Genomic DNA, 19773 nt, shown 5'->3' with positions numbered 1-19773 from the left:
GTTGTTGATCACATGCCTGTGTAATAAATGCACCTGCATGTCTCATATGACTAGAAGCCTGCCATTCCAAAGGTTGACCAAGCTCTTAAAATTATTATGCGTCAATAACGAGATGCAGCTTTGTTTCCTTTAACTATCAACCTTCTGATTCTTAATTTTTTGTTTAATATGTATGAACTTCTCCCACACACACACACACACTTAAACTCTGCATCAAAACATGAAATCACTCAAAATACAGGATTAATTGTTATTTATTTCTTCAAATATGTACAAATCAAAATGTCACATTACATAGCAATGTTTTTAGCTCTCCTTTGGTTCTGTACAAAGTTACTCTGTGCTAGCCTTTCAACGCACCAAAGCAGTGTTAAGGACACTTAGCTAGCAGTCTCAGTATGCCTTTTTCTTCCCTCTTTTGCTGATGCTAAAAAGGACCTGAAAATACATCCAATTTCCCCTTTTCATCTGTAATAAAAACTACCCTGATATTGCACATAATTGTTTTTCCTTAATTTTAAAAAACACAACGATGAAACAGATTAACACACAGAAAAGGACCGAAAAGGTTCAACTGTGATTGGAAGCCGTCGAACATACAGCGGAAACGCTGCAGAGTGCACCAACGTAACTTTTTAGTGTTTCTGCTAGAGAAACACAAGTGGAATATGGAGCTAGGTTTGATGTGATATGAGAAAAGAAAGAAAAAAAAAAGAAGATTGAACAAGTGGTGGTGGTGGTTGTTGGTAACCCCCCCCAAAAAAAAATCCTAGTATGTGCAGGATTAAACTGTGAACGTTTGTTTTCAATTATTCAAATATGATGAATCATTACAATTCAAACAATGTTTCAAGCAAACTATTAAAAAAAAAAAAAAAAAAAAAAACCACCCTGAACTGTGGAAGTGTACCATTTATGGCAAATATACCCATACACACCAATGTGTGTATATAATTTATCTAGACACAGGATGGACTGCTACAGATCAAATCATTTAATGACACCAGCCTGCTAACAGAGCCATACTTTAGAGTGTCCATCATCCTGTAACAGCCACAGTGAATCTGTAAATTCCTCTAGAACCAGACCTTCAGAGGGGGCACAGGGGCTTCTTTAGTCTAGAGGCTCAGGAAAGGTGGGGGTTAAATTAGTTCAAGGTCTCTGCATGTCACTGGTGCCTTGGGCCTGTGCCGCTGTAGTGCTAAGGTACTGCCAGCTGAGGGCAGCGAGCACCATAGCAGCAGAAAGGTACATGGGCGACAGGTGGTGGGTCCTGGAGCGGAGGCTGGACTGCGACAGGGCGGACTTTTCACGGATTACAGCCAAGATGTGGAGCGTCTTTTCCCGAGACGGGTCGGTGAGGGACACCTTGTGTAATATCTGGAGAGAGAGAGCACATTCAGTACACCAATATGGTGGAAGCAGTAAAGAGAGACTGAGTTTAAAAAATAAATAAATAAAAATAACCCACCTCCTGGCTGTACTGGGCGATAATTGTCTGCACAGCACTCATATTGGTGGCTTCCATCATGAGAGTGACTGCCTGCCCTTTTCGGATCTTCACCACTCCCTGAAACACCATGGGGTTGTTGTAGCACGTTGACAGTGTAGCTATTGCCATCACCTGGTCAAGAGAGAAATGACAACATGTGAAGTGGAAGTGTTTGATCATTTCTCATGAGTCAGTATTCATTGGTCTCTCTATTTAAGCGCAACATTTTCTATCGTTTATCAGTTACAGAAAAAGTTATTATTAAAACAAAATATAAAAATGTTTCGCAAACTTTAAATGCAAATCAAAACGTGTTCCAGTAAGACTGTAGGACATGGACAGAATGGTTTGTTTTCTGAGCTTGAAAAATAAATAAAAATAAAAAATGAACATGTTTAAATGTTATGGTTTGGAGGAGATTGTGAAGCAGCGCATACCTGTGGAATGGCACAGAAATTAAAGACGCTCTGGTTGCGTAGGCGGGACAGGTAGGCAATAACATCCGGGACGTGACGCAGAGCATCAGTGACCAGCAGGTTGAGACAGGACAGCGCCGACTCCAGCTTCTCAGGCTGGGCCAAATCCTCAAGACGGCCTGCAAACTGGCTCCAAGCCTGCACACAGCATGTAACAGTGATTTTATTTATCTGTACTGGCACCAACCTTGGCTGGATTCTGTTCGTTATGTACTTCTTAGAAGCCTTGAGCAAATTTCTTCAAATTTGGTACAAACACTTATCCCACAGACCCGAGAATAAGTTGATTAGAGATTGGAGGCCAGGGTGAAAGCATGGCCACATGACTGTCCTTTTATTGTAAAACTGCAGGCTTCCTGAGGGACATCTGAAACTCTTCTTTGGAACGTTGACCGCATTTGGTCCATTTTCTGTCAAGACAACCCAACACTACTATCATAATGTTGAGCTCCTGGCTCCGGAGAGGTCACTATCCATGGCTGATAGTGTCCTCTTTGCGTTTTTCTATGCAGGTATGTTTTCAATCTGAAGGAATTATGAATGCAGAAAAGTACCATCGATTTAGACAATTTCTCCAACACCGCTGGCTGAAATTCAGCCCAAATCTTGGGGGCATGACTTTCATATACCGTTCACCTGCTGTAGATAATTTTTGGAGACATGCTTCCTCTTCTGCCCTCCACTTGTCCAGTTTACAGTTTTAAGGACACACTACTAAAGATATGCCAAGTTTTCAGCTAATACCTCTTAAAGAATCACTTTGTTGGTACAAAAATACCATTTAAAAAGCTGTTAAACTCTGGCATAGACTCAACTAAATAAATGGGAACAAATGATGTGCTTTTGCAACAGGCTAGTTACCAAATGCCCAAAGACACAATTTTAAATGGGTTATTTGCCAAGTTGACCGTTATTTGCAGACATCCCTTGAATTAGGTGGGTTTGTTTTGGGGGTTTTTTTTGTTTTGTTTTTTTTCCATAGGTTAGTGTTAAGCAGCTTAACAACAATAACAACAACACAAAATATCCTTTGAAAAAGGTCAAGGGCTGAGGCAAAATGAGTGAAAAAGCAGCCAATGTCCAAAGACAAATTCTGAAATACCTACAGAAACCCTGGAGAACTCTTGCTTCTGACCACTTTAAAAGGAAAGAAAGTCTGGGTCCTTGGAAGCAAAAGATAAAGAAATGATAGGTGCATCAAGATTTTTTTTTCATAGTACCACATTTTCTGGTGTCACAGTGATCTTAACCTTTGACCGGCAACATAGATTTTCCTAGAGCCCAAGTAAAGGTTTGCACCAAATTCTCAGAAATGTCAGAAAGGCCTTCTGTAGCCAACACAAACAGACATTTGTACAGCATGAAAACACTACAAATAGGCCCACAGCCGTCACTAGTGTTAAGCCTAAATAAATAAAACAAATTTAAAAAAAAAAAAAAAAAAAAAAAAAGACATTACACAGTATAAAGCCCCTCCTGCATAGAAACAAATGTTACAAAGCACATTTTGTATTATGAATATGGCAGGTGTCTGTGAAGGTTCTCAGTCATCCAGGTCATCGTAGTCTAAGGAGCTTGGAAAGAAAAGCGTCTGGACTTTTTTAAGTTGCTTGAAATATGGCAGATATTGTTAAGTATTTATGACTGCACCAATGAGTTCAGTGGGAAATAGCATAATTCCTGGAAAATTGCCCCATTCATGTGAACATGGTCACAGCTAGATTAGAAAACCCTGGGCTGACTTATCGAGTTGATAACCTCCTTCGTGCACCTGCTTGGCCCGTTAGGGTAAGCAAACCCAGATAAGTGAAAGATATCTTGGGTATTCTAAACTTGCTTCGTAGTACCGGACCCTGGTCAGGCACACTGGTATTAGACAAGAGATTTTGTTTCTACCTCTTGTGGCCAGAAGGCACGTCCCTCTTGTGTGTCCTCTAGATAGTCTCGGATGATGTTAGTCTTTTGGAGAAACAGGCCCATGGAGTTCGCAAGTTCAGTGTCCCGCCCAACTTCAGGGTCCTCCAGCTGAGACGCAGAGAACAGCCGGGACAGGCCAATGCCGACTAGACCGGCAACATAGTGACAATACTGCACAAAAACAGAAAAACAAATCACTGTGCAGGACTTAAGAGAAACAAAATCCTGGCTTATGATTAAACATTCATATTATGTAATATTCAGAGCTGAATCATATAGCTACATGACAAGATTCTTTAGATTAAAAATCTCTTCTACAAGAGTGTCCTGGCCAAGAAAGACAGCAGTACAATCAGAGGAGTTTTATAAAACAGTAGCACACACACGCACGCACACTTCCATAAAGCAATTATGAAAATATATAAAACCTCTGTCTCAATAAATAATGAATAAATTAGTCAAAGCAAAATTGTCTACTGCCATAAATAAAGGAAACATTTAAAATCACCTTCCTTAAGTTCTGGTTGATTCTGCAGCTGATTTAAGAAGTAAGGAGCTGCAAATCTGAACGCCACTGTAGCTAATTCAATAAAATTGTAAGCTTACTATCTGCTCCTGAGCTGTACCAGTGAGTCAACAGCTAGTTTGTAGCTTTCAAACCTCTGATAACATCCATTCCGTTCTTAATCAGAGTGGTGACATTTTCTTCAAAATAAAAGGCTTTTATTTTGCACTGTAATAATTATTTTGGGTCGTTACTCCAGTAATTTTAGAACTTACTCTTTATGCCCCCCCCCCAAACTCCAAGCTGTCATTTATGTAGTCATTATGGTGCTAGAACAACTAACAGAAGCATAACATTTACCTGGTCCCACTCCTTCAGAGATCCCACTTTCTTCTCCAGGAATTCAGCCATTCCCACTCCCATACGGTGGCAGATATCCGAGATGACGTCTCTGTATTCCTGAGCGAGGTTTCTGAATTCCAGCGATATCTGGTTTTAGAGGACAAAGGTTATAGTTACCAATTAGTCACTGCCTTAATTTGCCCAACCCTGGTAAATAACCCTTGAGAACCCACTGACCGTTGGGAAGTCTTCCAGGACCTGACGATCTTTCTCCTGGCTCTCCATGAAGCACCACTCATCCTGGTACAGGAAGGTGTGGAAGTCATTGAGCATGGGAACCTTCTTGTCCAGAGGAATGGTCATGTCATCCTCCACTGTGTCCAGTGCACGCAGAACCAGGTAGAAAATGCAAACTGCATGTCTGGATCATAAACACAAGGAGGATTTACACAACGATAAAGGTAGCAGGTATGTCAAGTGTCTATATGTGAAAAACTCCTGCATGGCCGCATCAAAGATATTTTTTATATTCCTATTAATACTACTTAACAATAAACTTTAAATGCAGAAAAAGAAAAGGTACATGGCAGCCTTCACCTCTGTGACCCTGAAAAGCCTGCAATGGAAAGTTTAATTAACACCCATTTTATTTATGGAGAGTCTTTCAAATACATAGAAATGTAGTTTGATACCACAATTTAAAACTAGGGTTCATAAAAGGAATGAATGCCTGTCAGTCTGTCTTAGATTACAGGGATATTCCATGCTAAATAATGAATTGGGAAGGTGCTGGGTTTAAATCCACCATCTGGCTTGGGTTTGTCTATTCCCATGATCTTCCCGTGCTGTCTTTGCGTGGGTTCTCTCCAGGTTCTCCAGGTTCCTCCCACAGACCAAAGATATGCATGTTAGATTAATTTGTGATTCCTATACCCGCCATGGTATTTCGCTTCACATGATGCTGGTAACAACATCACACAGCCAGGACAAAAAAAAAAGTCTTTCATACAAAAACCTAACATGTACTTTTTGAATGCATGGTCTGTTGTGACTTTTTACTGTAGGTTCACAGAAAACAATCATGTGGCTCCACTCCAAGGAGTTGCAAGCTCCTGACATTGGTTGTAAAAGTGTGAGTAAAGTGTGTGTATATATATATATATGAATTAACTAAAACTAAACGTGACCAAACATTTTAGCACCCAAACATTAAAAAATACATACAAATAATAGAAACTTTTTTTTAGAACTTGGAACCCTAAAGCAGAATAAATCTATAGAGAAAATATCTTTAGTTTGAGTACTTGTTTATAAAGTTTGTCATCATAACAACTGTATGACTAACTGTACTGTGGGTCAACTGCTCTCAGACTTTCTATTATTTTGTAATACTCATACTAAATGTTGCCTCCAGCACATGCCCTCCATACAACTATAGTTATAAAGACTAAAACTGACACTGAAACGAATCACAACTAAACTAAGACATTCTGGAAATAAACACTAAACGGAATTAATAATACTAAAAAAAATGTCAAAAGTCGACAAAAAATAGAAACTTATGAGAAAAATCAAAATTAAAATAATTTCTGGATTAAAAAGTGGGATTTTTTTTTTTTTTTTTTTTTTTTTAAGGGGGAGTGTTTCGGCCAACACCCTTTGTTTTGCTCTAAAGAAAACAAACCGTGTGCACGCACACACGTGTCCTCACCTGGAGCCAGCTCCAGTAAAGTTTTACTCACCTCAACTCTCCGTCCAGCGCCTGAATCACAGCTGCAAAGCTGCGACTGGTTTGGTTCAGGTACAGGTAGCAGGTCCGCAGACTCTCAGTCATGGACTCCTGACAGGAGAGACAGAGGAAAGCTGTTTGTCGGTAGAAGCCTGCAGGTCTGAGGGCGCTGGAGGGTCGGGCGGCCTCCTGCAGGCCCCTCTCCCCGAGCCTCCACCCGTGCAGGAGAGAGCGTGGAGCGGAGCCGCAGCCACGCGGAGCCACCGAGAGAGAGCGCTTGAACACGGACAGAGACAGCGGACACTTGCAGCAAGCTCCGGCCATACGAAAAACCGACAGCGAGAACGACCCTGCGGCTATGAAACCACACTATCCATGTTGACGCCACGCCTGTTGAGGAAGCGTGAAACATGAAGTCCATGTAGAGGACAAGAGAGGTGAACAACGCTGTGTGGACGACGCTGCGTGGAGTTAAATAAGCGCCCCGCGGATCTTTAAGCACTTTAACCTTGAACCGTGGCCGAGCGTGGCCAGTGCGCAGCGTTTGTAGATCTGCTGTTATGAGCAGGCACACTCCTCCCACCCCTGCTCCCAAAACAACGCCAGCTGAAGTTCACTTTCATAACCTACTTCCCGCGTGCCAAAAATGGGGGGGGGAGTCCGATTTGGGGGGTTTTCTGCACTCAAAGCCTTTTTTCGCTAAAGGTGAGCAGCGTTTTCTTTTTAAAGAAAGCACGCATTAGCTGCTATTTAGTTGTATCTCCATGCACGCATGCAGCTAGATAATGTTGGCTGTGCGCGATAAGCAAACAGTCAGTTGTGGGGTGTCGACTGCGACTTTGTGCAATATAAAGCCTTCATTGCAATAGAAAAACAAACCGTAGCAAGTTTGCATACCCCTCCCCCAGGAAAAAGCAGAACTCATGAAAACTGTATTTTGCTGACATCTGGTGGGAGACAGCGTGAAGGACGGGAAAATTCGTGACCTGCAAGTCTGTGATACTCCAGGAAAAAGATTTTTAAAACAAATATATGAAACGTATACTAAAACAAACGGACAACTCATTATAACCTTTATTTGTCTTTTTAATGTTTACATCGACTGTGCTCAGACATTACTGCACTTCTGCTGCTTTTGCACAACAATTTGGCTTTTAATACAATCAGATGACAGACTTGAGCTCTAACGTTTGACATCTTGTGCAGGTTTGTTCCTCGGGTGCTTTAATCCAAATCTTAAATGAAGAATATCTTTACTGTGTGTGTGTGTGTGTTTTGTTTAAGTAATGCTGTCAACGAAGCCTCGTTGACATGGTGCAGTCTGCAGGCTCTCCGGGTCCTGCCTCTGGGTCACATTGGCGTTAAAACAGTGGGATTATCCGTCAAACACGCGCACAGCATCTCTCCCCACCGGTGCGCCCTCCAAGCTCATTATGTAAGGTAAATCCCAAGTCAATGGTCATCTCTGCCTGTGTGAGTAGACTGTGTGAGCGCAGATCTAATTTGACAAAGTCCAATTAGCTGTCTCTGTTTTCACCCGGATCGTTGGGAGCAAAACTAAGGACCGTGTTGCTCAGTTAGGTTTGAGGTGTAAAGTGCCAGATATGGCTATGTGCTTTTTGTTTTGTTTTTCAAGATTTTTTCCTCTGCGCAGACTCACTGTGATGATGCTCTGAAAAGAGGAACGGCTATCTGCTTTTTAATCCGCGCAACATCCTTTCTCTGCGTGTGGCTGATGTGTTAGTATTCAAACGAATCTATAAATTTGAGCTCAGAGTGCGTTTTCGACTAGATTTTACTCACATAATCCAACTTTGGCATGACGGCTCTGCATCCACCCATCTTAAATTTAAACAGGTTGAATATCTCCTCCGGGTGACCCAGCGACTTCAGGATGTCCATATTGCTTCAGGTGTTCAGCGGTTACTCTGGCAGACTGACAAGATGTAGCCCCATCAGATATTCGTGTCTCTGAGATGCGGCAGCACCACAAACATGAGCGAGGACACGGTTTGCGGCCGGGAGCCTCGTCAGATCAACGGAGCGTCTGATTGGCTGGCGAGTCATGGGCTTAGAGGTTAGCGTCCAATGAGCGGCCAGAGTGACTGGTGTGATGCCCCGCCCCGCCCTGGGCTGTCAGTGGAGCCCAGCTGCTGATTGGTCCGTTAGTTAATCAAGAAAGAAACTGTCTGCTCAATGAAATCGCGATAATCCCGGCCAGGTCTGATACCTGTTGACTGTTTATACACAGCAGCACCTTGTATGTTATAAAAACAGAGGCACTGGTGAGTCTTTTTAACCAGGAAGGAAGTGTTGTAGCTCCAGTTAAGGTTCTCGGGTACTTTTAAAGCTAGAAATCATTCTCACAGCTGCTCATCCAATGTGCAGGTTGGTTGGGAGTTTCCATCCCTCCTGAAATCCACAATCATCTCTTTCTGTTTTCTTGACACTGATGCAGAGATTGTTATCCCATGCATCAAATCATCAATCGCTTTACCCCCATCCTGCAGTCAGACTCATCATTGCTGGTGATGCATCCCACCACTATGAAGTTGGAGCATACTGAAACTACTGTGAATACAAAAATTGGACAAGGAAGCTGTCAGAAGATAAAAAATCAAAATCCGACATTGCATTCGTGTTGAAAATATATTTCCCTGTCAATTAAACGACGCGCTTGTAAGGTCATTTGCTCATTTGCAGCTAAGGAAGGCCGCAAAGTCCGTGCTAATCCGAACCATTCATTGCCAAGTAGATCATCAACAGTTCAATAGAGGACACCTAATGGCCAAAGTCAAAACACGGTGAGCACACAGCCAAGTGTTTCTCTGCTCCTTTTTTAATTTAATATTTTTACATTTTCCCCTCATTTATAGCCTTTGTCTACAAACTAGACATATACAATGTATGTATATAATATATATTGTTGTGCATATTTACAGCCAGCTGCCGACTGGCCTTCGGGCTAACCAAAAAATTTTTTAAAGCCAAAATGAAACCAAAAAGAATCATGCCCCCTCCTCCCAAAAAAATCATGTGGCTAGACGGTATAAACAGGTATTAGTCAGCGACCACAACAACACCATCTAACCTCACTTAGCTTGTTTGTGTATGTGTGAGAAGTCGTTTCCTGATGCTTTAAAATCCCCGGTTCACTCTGTAACACATGCTCTGCCTGATTGTTTTATATGTTAGTGCGTCCCTCTGCATCAGTGTGAGCTGTAACTGGTGTATTCCAAGTTTTCAATGTTGCACCTGCACATTTTACATGCTTTGAAAACTAAGGCTCAGACAAGCTTGTCTGTCAGTCCCACACTTAACCTATAACTGATTTGCTCTGTACCATTAAATGTTTAGAATTATTAGGACAAATACCTATTGCTGTTATTATTTTCAGTAATTATATTGTGCAAAGTTTCAAATAAATCCTTTACATTTGATATCTGTGTATGAACACTTTTAAAGTTTACTCTATATTAGATCTAAACCCTCCATGCTGGCAGTGAAGGCCAGTTTCACTGCTAGCACCTGGTACCCTCGGAGGGGTTTTATAAATATCGGAAAATAGTTTGAAGTGATTTGACTGAAAACACTAATGCGATGCTGGACCGTGCGGAGGAAGGTGAAAAATCGACACATCAGTCTGCAGTTTGGGGAACTCAATGAGCGGAAGAAAAATTAGAGGGCTATGCGCTGTGTAGACCACGAGAGGAACACACAAACTTCTCAATGTTGCAGTGCTCACACAAGGGCCAGAGTGTCTTTGTCTATGACAGAATAATTCAGGCGGTATGAATTAAATCTCCTACATGACCAGAATGATGTAGAAAGGTGTCAGCTGAGCTAATTGTAGACTCGACTGAATACCGACTTATCCAAAATGTACCATGTATGGAGGAGCGAAATCTCCAGGCAAGCCAAAAAATGTCTGAATGTTATTACCAATATTAATCCCACCTGCCCTACCTCTGCTGTGTTCCAGAGTGTAAAGAGATGCAGCAACCGCTGATGTTTATGGTTACTTCCTCTTTGCAAAACTGGAAAACTACTGGAGTGTGACACAAAATAAGTAGGTTTAACACTTTCTAAGGGAGATGTCACCTGTATGGGTGAACACTGGGGCCTATATATGGACTGGAGCCATAGTTTCTCTTGCTTTCTTAAAATTTCTGAAGATCACAATCAATTCATTAAATCTATTACAAGACAAGATATGCAGTCAGTGTGACAGGAATTTAATTTAATGTGAAAAATATACAACAAGACAAACAGCTTTTGCAGCCATATTACCAAGTTACCTGTAATTTGAGTTTTTGTATGTCATACTTGCACTGTTCTTGTCTTGTTCTACTTACATAATGTGTATGTGTACGCTGTGGACCCTAAGCTTCACAATTTCATCTCTCTGTTTGAAACGTGTCAGATCTTGAATGTTACGTCTCAAATGAAGATACATAGATTTCTTGAATGAGAACGCTGCAGTCTGGCACCTCTGGCTGTGGCAACATGCACCATATGAGTTTACTGACCTTGATGATCTAAGACAGAACCAGGAAAGGACTTTTCACTTTACTTACTCTCTTCCTCGATTTTTTTAAGCTTTGGATTTTGCAAAAAATACTTTCTTCCTTTAAACTCGGAAGCTTTAAAACGAACAAGTTGTATGAGCGGCCTGATAGCTGAGTACTAAGAGTGAAGGCCAAAATCTATCAGCAAAAAAAGAAAGAAAAAATCCCCCCAAAATTAAATGAATAATGCTCTTGACAGGCACTCAACATGACCATATTTCCCCAGTCTTGGCTCACTGGCTTCCAATACGTTGTAGAATTGATTTTAAGATTTTATTGCTTGTTTTTGAATCTCTAAATGGATTAGCTCCGTCATACCTCTATGATCTGTTAACTAAAAATACTCCTAATAGAACTCATGTCAGCTGATAAGTTGCTTCTAGTTGTCCCTGGAAGCAGGCTAAAAAACAGAGGAGACCAGGCCTTTGCGATTGCTGCACCCAAACTTTGGAACAGTCTGCCTCTTGAAATTAGGATCTCTCCAACACTTGACATTTTTAAAACCCGTTTGAAAACACATTTTTACTCTGTAGCTTTTAATTGTGACAGAGTTTTGCTTTGTTCTTTTTGTGTGTTTGATCTACTTTTTACTTTTTTACTATGTCCAGCACTTTGGTCAACCTGTGTTGTTTTTGAAAGTGCTTATAAATAAATTGATTGATTGACTGATTGATTGAATATTAAAAAAAAAATGTCTTCTGAAACACAGTTAGAAAAGCACCACACATAAACGAGCACATATGCAAATTAGTTCTAAAAAAAAAATCAAGTTGCCAAGACAAGTTGCCTGTACTCGCTTACCTCCGTCAACTGAAACCACAGGAAGGAAAACACCTAGAAGACAGATTAAAAATACAAATACAAAATATGTCAGCGTTGTTTAAAATTACAGAGTGAAAAGCACCACACAGCTGTTTTAACTGAAATGTATCATACATGGGAGCAGACTTCATAAATAACTCTGTCCTTTTATGAGGAAAGACTCCTGAGGGCTGATGTTTAATAAAAGAAGCAGCTCTTCAGCAGTGTTTAGGTCATAGCCACAAAGTCCTGAGTATTACTGGCAGGGGGAGCTACGTACTGACAAATGACAGCCTGGGTGAAAAAATGTAGTGCAACAGATCAGGTTATGAGGCTTTATCTGTCTGGAGATCCTAAATTAAGACAGAGCCTGGCAAAGAAGGGTTATAAGTTTGGCCGAGGTGAGAAGACTGGATGGATTTTCCCATGTAAGTAAACTCTGAAAAAACACTGAAACAAAACATAAAGTGGAGGATGGTAGTATATTACGTGTGACTAAGGTTGGCTTTAGACTCCACACTGAAATATCTGCTTAGTTCTTTAGTCTTCCAGATGCCCAGTTTGAGGGGCAGTAATTTCCTCAACAGTATTCATCAGAGTCCTTGTGCACTACTTTCTGGCAATATGAATCTGATTGCATGCTTTCATCCAGGTTTAGGCGGAAGCGGCCTCTGTTTGATGGATATGAAGAGCGGCCTTGGTTTTGTAAGAACAAATGTTTGGCCTGCCTGAGAACTCGGCGGCAGAGACAACAGAGGGAAAGGTCAGTCTCCACAGCCTGTAAGGCTGAAGCAATACTGACTGAAGAAGAGCTGCATTAACACTGGCTGCACAATGTGAAATAGTTTCCACGTGTTGTAACAAGACGATCACAAATTGTTGTGTGTATTTGTTTTGTTTTAGGCAATAGTGAACCAAATGTAGTCACACAAGTAGTTCAATAATATGTTACCTGCGGGAAATGAAGAGTTATTGAGTCAAGTAGTGTCTGTTTAGTTAACTACTAAATCTATATACAAAAAAGAAGAAATGTGACCACATAATACAGGTCGGTTTATCCAACAATATCAGCTATAGCTGGTACAGTTTGATAAAAACGTATCCAGTGTGTTATCCTGCTGGAAGCAGCCATCACAAGATCAGTACACTGTGGGCTTAAAGGGATGGTAATGGTCAACAACAAAATTCAGGCAGTCTGTGGCTTTTAAATGTTGCTAAATTGGTACTAAGGGGCCCAAAGTGTGCCAGTAAAATATTCGCCCACACCATCAGCTCCACCCTGAACCATTGATACAAGGTGCGAGTGATCCATGTGTCCGTGTAGTCCGGAATTCTTATTCTACTATCTGAATGTTGCAGCAGAAACGGAGAGTCCGCAGACCAGGCAACATGTTTCCAATCTTCTGTTGTGCAGTTTCGGTGAGCAGGTGTGAAATGTGGACTCGGTTTCTTGTTCTTAGCTGACAGGAGTGGAACCTGGTGTGGTCTTCTGCTGCTGATGAAGCCCATCTGTTTCAAGGTGCTGTGCATTCAAGGATGCACTTCTGCATATGCTGGTTGTAGCAATCACTTATATGATTTACTGTTGCCTTCCCATCAACTCAGCGCAGTCTGGCCGTTCTCCTCTAACCTCTGACATCAACAAGACTTTTTCACACAACTATTTTCTCTTTTTCTGACTGTTCACTGTAAACATTGGAGATTTTTGTGTGGGAAAATCCCAGGAGCAGTTTCCGAAATATTCAGCTGAGCTCTTTTGGCACCAACAACCATCTCATAACCCTGAACCAGGTCACTTAAATCACCTTTCTTTGCCATTCTGATTCTCAGCTTGAAAGTTAGCATGTAATCTCAACCATGTCTACATGTCTAAATACTGAGTTGCTGCCATGTGCTTGGCTGACTGGATATTAGTGGTGGGAGTATTTAACAAGCGTACCTAATGAAGTGGCGGTGATTTTAGTACTTTAACTACTTCTAGTGTGGCATAATTAATAATTGTTAATATAGTTTTCTAAACACAAAATTTAGGTTAGAAAAGTTATTTTTATTGTTATGTATTATTAGTTATTAACATGTTATTATTAGTATTTATTTATTTATTAGAGTTTAGGACATTTAACTTTAATAAGTTAACTGTTTGTTTTAATTGAGCCCCTGTCTAGGGCAAATATGTGGGCTAGGTCATAAGTGGACTTGCTTCACTAAGAAATCATCACAGCAAGTGTCCTACAAGTTTTAGCTCTTCATCAGGACCACACACAGCTCCCATAAAATTACAGATGTCCTTAAAAGAACCGAGGTTTAACATCGTCATTGTCCGGCTTTTGTGTGAAATTCATTAATAATGGATATATTTGCATCACAGGACAAGCTGTGGTCACCCCTGGACACGTGAAGCCTGTGCAACTAGAAGGACCAATCTCCTCTTGGAGCTGACATCATCCTGGGCTAACGCACAGCAATCTGGGATGAACGTTTTGGAGTATCTAAAATTTAATCAAGCCACAAATCATTTTTTCCTCAATGACTCAGTGAACAGTAATTTTTTACGGTTTCACCACAACATCACTGATGAATGCTGTGAAGACGACAAACAGCATTCTTGGGCAGTGATTGAAAGACAGGAGGAGATTATCACGTACGTTCCTTATTATCCTAACTATAGCAGTAGAGAACATAGTGAGGACCTCGTTATCAGCCAAACCCAGGAACTTGTGGAGTCAGAGAGTTTCTCTGAAGACGTAAAGGTCTACATCTTCACTGTGAACAGCCCATGTTTGGCAAGATATGCCAACCCGTGCATGCTGAACCTGGTTCATAAGGCTCTGGAGTGGTGGAATGCACTTGGAGTGAAGACTCATCTTGGCCATATGAAGTGCTTGGGCTTTAAAGGAACCAGAGAAAATCTGTTTCAGGGTGTTAACTACAAACAGATGGAATGCGTAAATCAAACTGTGGACTACGAGAGTTATGTTAAAGCAGCTGAAATGAGCGCCGATCTTAATCTTTTGTGTGAAACTGTGTTTTCTCTTCTTAAGCGCTTGCTGGGGCCTCAACAAGAAAACATCCACTTTGCAGCCACCATGCAGAAGCAGGACAGGAAGACTTATTTTAAAAGCATGCGTTCTATATTTGAAAGCAAACCAGCGCATGAGAAAAAAAAATCCTGACGCAGAGGGTGAAGGCACTGATCGACTCTGCAGAAGTTCTGCTTTCGATGAGTACCGAAAGTCTCCAGGAATATTTAGAAAGAGGGCGTGTTTTTGCACTTGGTTACACATTTAGCTCACAAGCGTGTGATGCTGGCCTCGAGGATATAATGAGACTTGCGTTTCAGCAGTGTTGGAGGGACTTGGTACAGGACAAGTGTGCAGAGGTCATCAGAGAAAAGTTGACTGAAGACTTTAACCACTGTGCCCTTCAGCTTTTTATCAAAAACACCGTGAACATCACAGAGCAATTTTTACAAATTGGGAAATTAAGAGGACTCAAAGGCTCCGCTGCTTTTGAGAAGAAGATGACGTTATTGTAAGACACTGGCATTAGAAACAGAATGAATTCCACCACCTTTGCATACCGTTTGCATTATGTCAAAATGCTGTGTCTTTATTATGTCTTTGTCTACAATATGTCACAGATCATACTGGAGTGGAGTTTTTACATAGAAGCAGTAGTAATATCCTACATTTACAATGGTTGCCTCCATGCTTTTAGAAAGCAAATTGAAGTAATGCTAACATACTGTACAGTTAATCCTTTATACAGCTTATTGGTCAGTCCTTATATAGTAGATGGTAATCCGATGATGACGGTGATGATAATGATGTGGTTTAGCGCTAAACCTTTTAATTAAAGTCCAGTGGTTGCATGCCTGTGCATCTGTCAGCAGGGGGAGCTATGCGGCCTCCACATCACAATCATCACGCACACTCTTCCTGCGCAGGTAGTTTATCATGTGCTGTAAGAGATGCCAATACTGACGTGTAGTTTTCATACTTTGAATGGAAGAAAGTGATAAGGAGCTGTTATTATTGCACTGAGTAGTAGATCGTGTAGCGATCGGATAAGTGGCACTGGGGAGTGATGGATCCCATAAAGTAAGTTTAGGGGGGAATAGTCATTCAAAGGTTAGATGGCCTAATTACACACTTGCCTTTTAACTGCAGATTCTTGTCAGCAGAAATACCGATCTGCCAATGACAAAACATACTGTTGTGCAGGATAGCCCACTGTCGTGGATCCCTGGGACACTCTATATAACCTGTTTTATATTTGCTTTACCTTCTATTGCAGTTCGAAAAGAGTATAACAGATCTGTTTCAGTTTGCTGAATTTAAACAGCATAGAAACACTGAATAGTTTGCGTCTGCTGCAATCTTATTACATTACAACTGAACTACAAAAAACTACTCGTTTAATTAAATCTGCAAACCCTAAAAAGCACTGTACTTTTCCCAAAACAGCGTGCCAGTTTCTTTGGATGAATCCAAGGGAAGATTTTATCCCACGCAGTTAAAAAAAAAAAAATCAAAGCTTTAAGCACCATGAAGAAAAATGTGTGGAAAGTCTATTGTTGAATTGCCTTGATACAACCAGTGGAAAGTGATCAACTCTACTATATTTCTGGTTCTTTTATATACATGTATCTGAGCTGGCCTTTAAATACACTTTCTGTAAACCTGGTGGTGCAACTTTTTACATTAAGTTTAAAAATTGTGATTTTTTTTTAAACGTTTTTTGTGTATTTAAATTTTTTTCCTTTTTGGCAAAATATCCACAATCATATGCAAATCAAAAAAAATGTTAATTTAAAAAAAATGACTATAACTATTATTGTCATGTATTATGTTACAGTATTTATCTGTCGAGGAGGGTGACGAAAAGTTTTCTGTCGTGTTACTGAGTGAATCTAGTCACTGCTCTTCTTTCAGATTTCTATAACAAAGTCCATTCAAGTCCTTGTTTGCTCTGAGTTCACACACAGTGTGTGCAGCACTGTAAGGCCTCGTTTCTTCTGTAGTAGCTCCCAGATTTCTGTTCCTGCACTGACAACGCTGCACAGCGGGCAGGAAACAGATGGTCTGAACCCAGAGTCTGTCAGGAGAGTTTAATAGGTATTCTGTGGTTAGGTAGGTTTTTGAGATGTTGGGTTGTAGGTTTTTCTAAGCCAGGATTAGGCTGTTCCAGGGTTCAGCTTTGGACCCAGAGGACCCGTTGTGCCCCCCAGGGGACATCTTCAGGGGAATGGGGCCTCCTTGAGTTGCCATGTAGGCTGGCAAAGCAGAAATCTGGAGAGATAATGGAGAAGGTGATGAGAAGTGGAGTTTTTGCCATCTTTCTGTTCACTTCCCACTACCTCCCTACCTCTGAGTGACACGTGGTTAGGGAGGCATTGATTTTTACACTAATGTCTACCAAAAATCTGAGTTTATCGTAAATTTCTTGAACGTAAATGTCCTTCGAGATTTCGCCATTGAGGTGTCTCACCTGTGCATGTGAGCTGTGATGTGTGTACAAGCTGTGATTTTCTGGCTCCGTCTTTATCTGGCGAGTCTCCTCTGCAGTGGTGGTAGTGGTGGAGATGGTGGAGGCGCGGGGAGTGCTGCTGGGTGTAATCGGAGCCCCCTCATTGCCTGGTGTCCCTGCAGGGTACAGCACAGGTGAGGTTACAGATGTTGTACACATGTGATCGGACCTTGATACGTAAACCTGTATCACATTTGCACTGATAAATCTAAAAACGTTTATTTCTTCGGTTTGAAAGTACAAAGGACAACAGGTGACAGCAGAAAATTATCACTCTAATGTAGAACACAGGGGAGAAACGACATTTACGGCTCTGCTCCTGCTTGCTCTTAAATATAAACACAAATATAATCAAGTGTGTTTTTGAAGCCCACCAGTTTGGGATTTATTGAGGTTCTTAGGTTTGCGTTTGCGGGTCTGGATCCCCTCTTTCTTCATAGCCAAAGGTCGAGGGACCTGTCGAGACACAAAGACAAAGAAAGAACCTTAAAGAAAACGCAGGCTGTATTAATATACATTTAACAATCATAAAGGCTAGAAAACTGTTTTTAAGGCAAGAGTTGATCACTGACTTGATGCAGTTTCTTAATGTCTTTTCATTTAGATGTTCTGCATCAATTTTTATTTTGCAAAGCATCATATGTGCAAGTTTAAGACAAAGTTAGAGAGGCAAGGCTGAGATGGTTTGGACATGTGTAGAGAAGGGATAGTGGAGCTGCCAGGAAGACCATGGAAGAAGTGTGACAGAAGAAGATACAGGGATAGGTTGAGATGGATGCAGATGATCGGCTGGAGCGACCCCTAAAGGGAGCACCCGAAAGAAGAAGAAGAGTGCAAGAGTTCTCCCATTGTTCTCTCTCTTACCCCGTGGAGTTTCATGTAGAGCCCACAGGCGTTGCAGACCGGCTCTCCCTCTGCGTTTCGTCGCCACAGGGTGGTGGTGGTGGTGTGACAGTTGGTGCAGGACAGGCCCACCCTCCTCGAGGCAGACTGCCACAGATAAAACATGTCGGTCGTCAGTGGAGTGACATTTAGCAAAGAGATGAAAGCATCTGTTTTACAGGACTTGCTAAAGGAGAAGATGAAATCGTGGGTGACCAACCAGCCGTCTCTGGGGTTTGATAAGAGGTCTGTTGATGCCGTTCATCTTATGGTACAGCCCGCAGGCGTTACACAGGTAGTGACCGGTACCGTCTCGCCTCCAGAGGGGGGTTGACATCGCTCCGCAGTTCACGCACTCTCGGCCCTCAGCGAAGTCATCAAACAAATCTGATAAGAGATGACAAATATAAGCCAAAAAGTTCTTTTTCTTGAGATGGGGCCACTGGTCATTTCTAACCTTTTGTAAGTAAAAACCAAAATATGAGTGTACTGTATGATCTGAAGTAACACTCAAACATTACTGGAACAGTTATGCTACAATACTTCTTAGAGAAATTAACCTCCAGCCGCTCTGATACCGCAAACAGAAATCCATTGCTTTCCTGTACATTCAGACCCTGACAGTGATCAAGCAGTGCAGTGGCATTCATGCACCAGCAGGAGGTGCAGGCTGGATCCACTCAGGGGCCCACACAACCACAACCTGGAATCCTTCCTTAGCTCACAACCCCCCCACCCCCATGAGATAAAAGTTGGCTGGAAATAAAGATGGAATAGAGCTCAGTCCTACTGAAATGTCTATCATACCTCTTTCTCCTTTTCTTTCTCACTTAGCGTGACATCTGATAAATATGATAAATGTAATCTTCACTCTCTCATCTGGCACATAACAAAGTGTCTCCCAAGAACCTCTTAACTATTTGGGATAGGAGACATCAATCTTTGGAGTAGAGGTGAGAACACTACTAGTCCTTCTTCATATTTCAGCAATGCCACCACCAGCACGAGCTGTAATCTAAAATACGTGTCAGGTCTGAGAGCACCTTGATAAACAGCAGAAAACAGCAACGTATTAACTGTGGACGTCCCGTTCAAATCCTAATATGGTTTAATCACACACACTTCGCTGTGCATAATTGCTCTTCTTCAGATAGCGTAAATCTGGCCCACATGTGTTCCTCCCTCACCGCGCTGTGCAACCGGACAGGCAGTTGCACACATGCAGGCCTCCTCAAGGCTGAGAGCCAAACAGACACGGCAGGGCGAGCTAACCTTGAGCGAGGCAGCAATTGTAGCCAACACAACGCAGCAACATGAGACAATACACAAAAGAAATATCTAAATGGAAGTTTTCATGCCCACTGTTTATATGTCAGTGTTTATCATAGTGCGGTTAAAAAACCCAGACACAAATGCTTTAGGAGGCCAGGAGTGAAAATAGAAATACAGAGTGTACATGGTGTCAGCTGTCACAAGGAAAAGGCTAAAGTCAGCAAGATAATGATTGTATCTGTAAACTCATTTTTAACATT

At 41.5% G+C, this 19773-nt stretch overlaps 2 protein-coding genes and 1 pseudogene across 6 annotated transcripts in view; 1 reads left to right on the top strand and 2 right to left on the bottom strand.

The window, feature by feature from the left end:
* Positions 1-236: 236 nt before the first annotated feature.
* On the bottom strand, positions 237-8473 carry fdft1 (farnesyl-diphosphate farnesyltransferase 1). Of its 2 annotated transcripts, XM_084953191.1 has the most exons (8): positions 8265-8473; positions 6475-6572; positions 4970-5153; positions 4751-4879; positions 3865-4056; positions 1930-2106; positions 1472-1624; positions 237-1380 (listed from the first exon to the last, which is right to left on the bottom strand). In XM_084953191.1, the coding sequence occupies exons 1-8, from the start codon at positions 8361-8363 to the stop codon at positions 1153-1155; spliced, it is 1260 nt and encodes a 419-aa protein (XP_084809317.1). In that variant the 5' UTR covers positions 8364-8473; the 3' UTR covers positions 237-1152. The 2 variants fall into 2 exon arrangements, with proteins under 2 accessions (XP_084809317.1, XP_084809316.1); XM_084953190.1 differs by lacking the exon at positions 8265-8473 and having other exon boundaries at positions 6475-6972.
* A 17-nt stretch (positions 8474-8490) lies between these two features.
* Positions 8491-17399, top strand: LOC146371711 (uncharacterized; annotated as a pseudogene). The gene is made up of 2 exons (XR_014802737.1): positions 8491-12593; positions 14199-17399. The product of XR_014802737.1 is annotated as an uncharacterized LOC146371711 (transcript).
* Positions 16996-19773, bottom strand: part of gata4 (GATA binding protein 4) — a 6860-nt gene continuing 4082 nt past the window's right edge. Inside the window, exons 2-6 of one of the 3 annotated variants that reach the window (XM_084953194.1) lie at positions 18462-18628; positions 18224-18349; positions 17730-17815; positions 17321-17558; positions 16996-17121 (exon numbers count right to left, since the gene is read on the bottom strand). In XM_084953194.1, coding sequence (XP_084809320.1) covers positions 16996-17121; positions 17321-17558; positions 17730-17815; positions 18224-18349; positions 18462-18628 — 743 coding nt within the window. Of the gene's footprint in view, positions 17122-17152; positions 17559-17729; positions 17816-18223; positions 18350-18461; positions 18629-19773 lie in introns of those variants that run through there. The other 2 variants (XM_084953193.1, XM_084953192.1) reach the window with 2 other exon arrangements.

Source organism: Perissodus microlepis, chromosome 15, assembly GCF_051167445.1.
Source record: "Perissodus microlepis isolate ML-2025 ecotype Zambia chromosome 15, ASM5116744v1, whole genome shotgun sequence".
Classification (NCBI taxonomy): domain Eukaryota; kingdom Metazoa; phylum Chordata; class Actinopteri; order Cichliformes; family Cichlidae; genus Perissodus; species Perissodus microlepis.
This window is presented reverse-complemented; position numbering and strand designations above follow the sequence as displayed.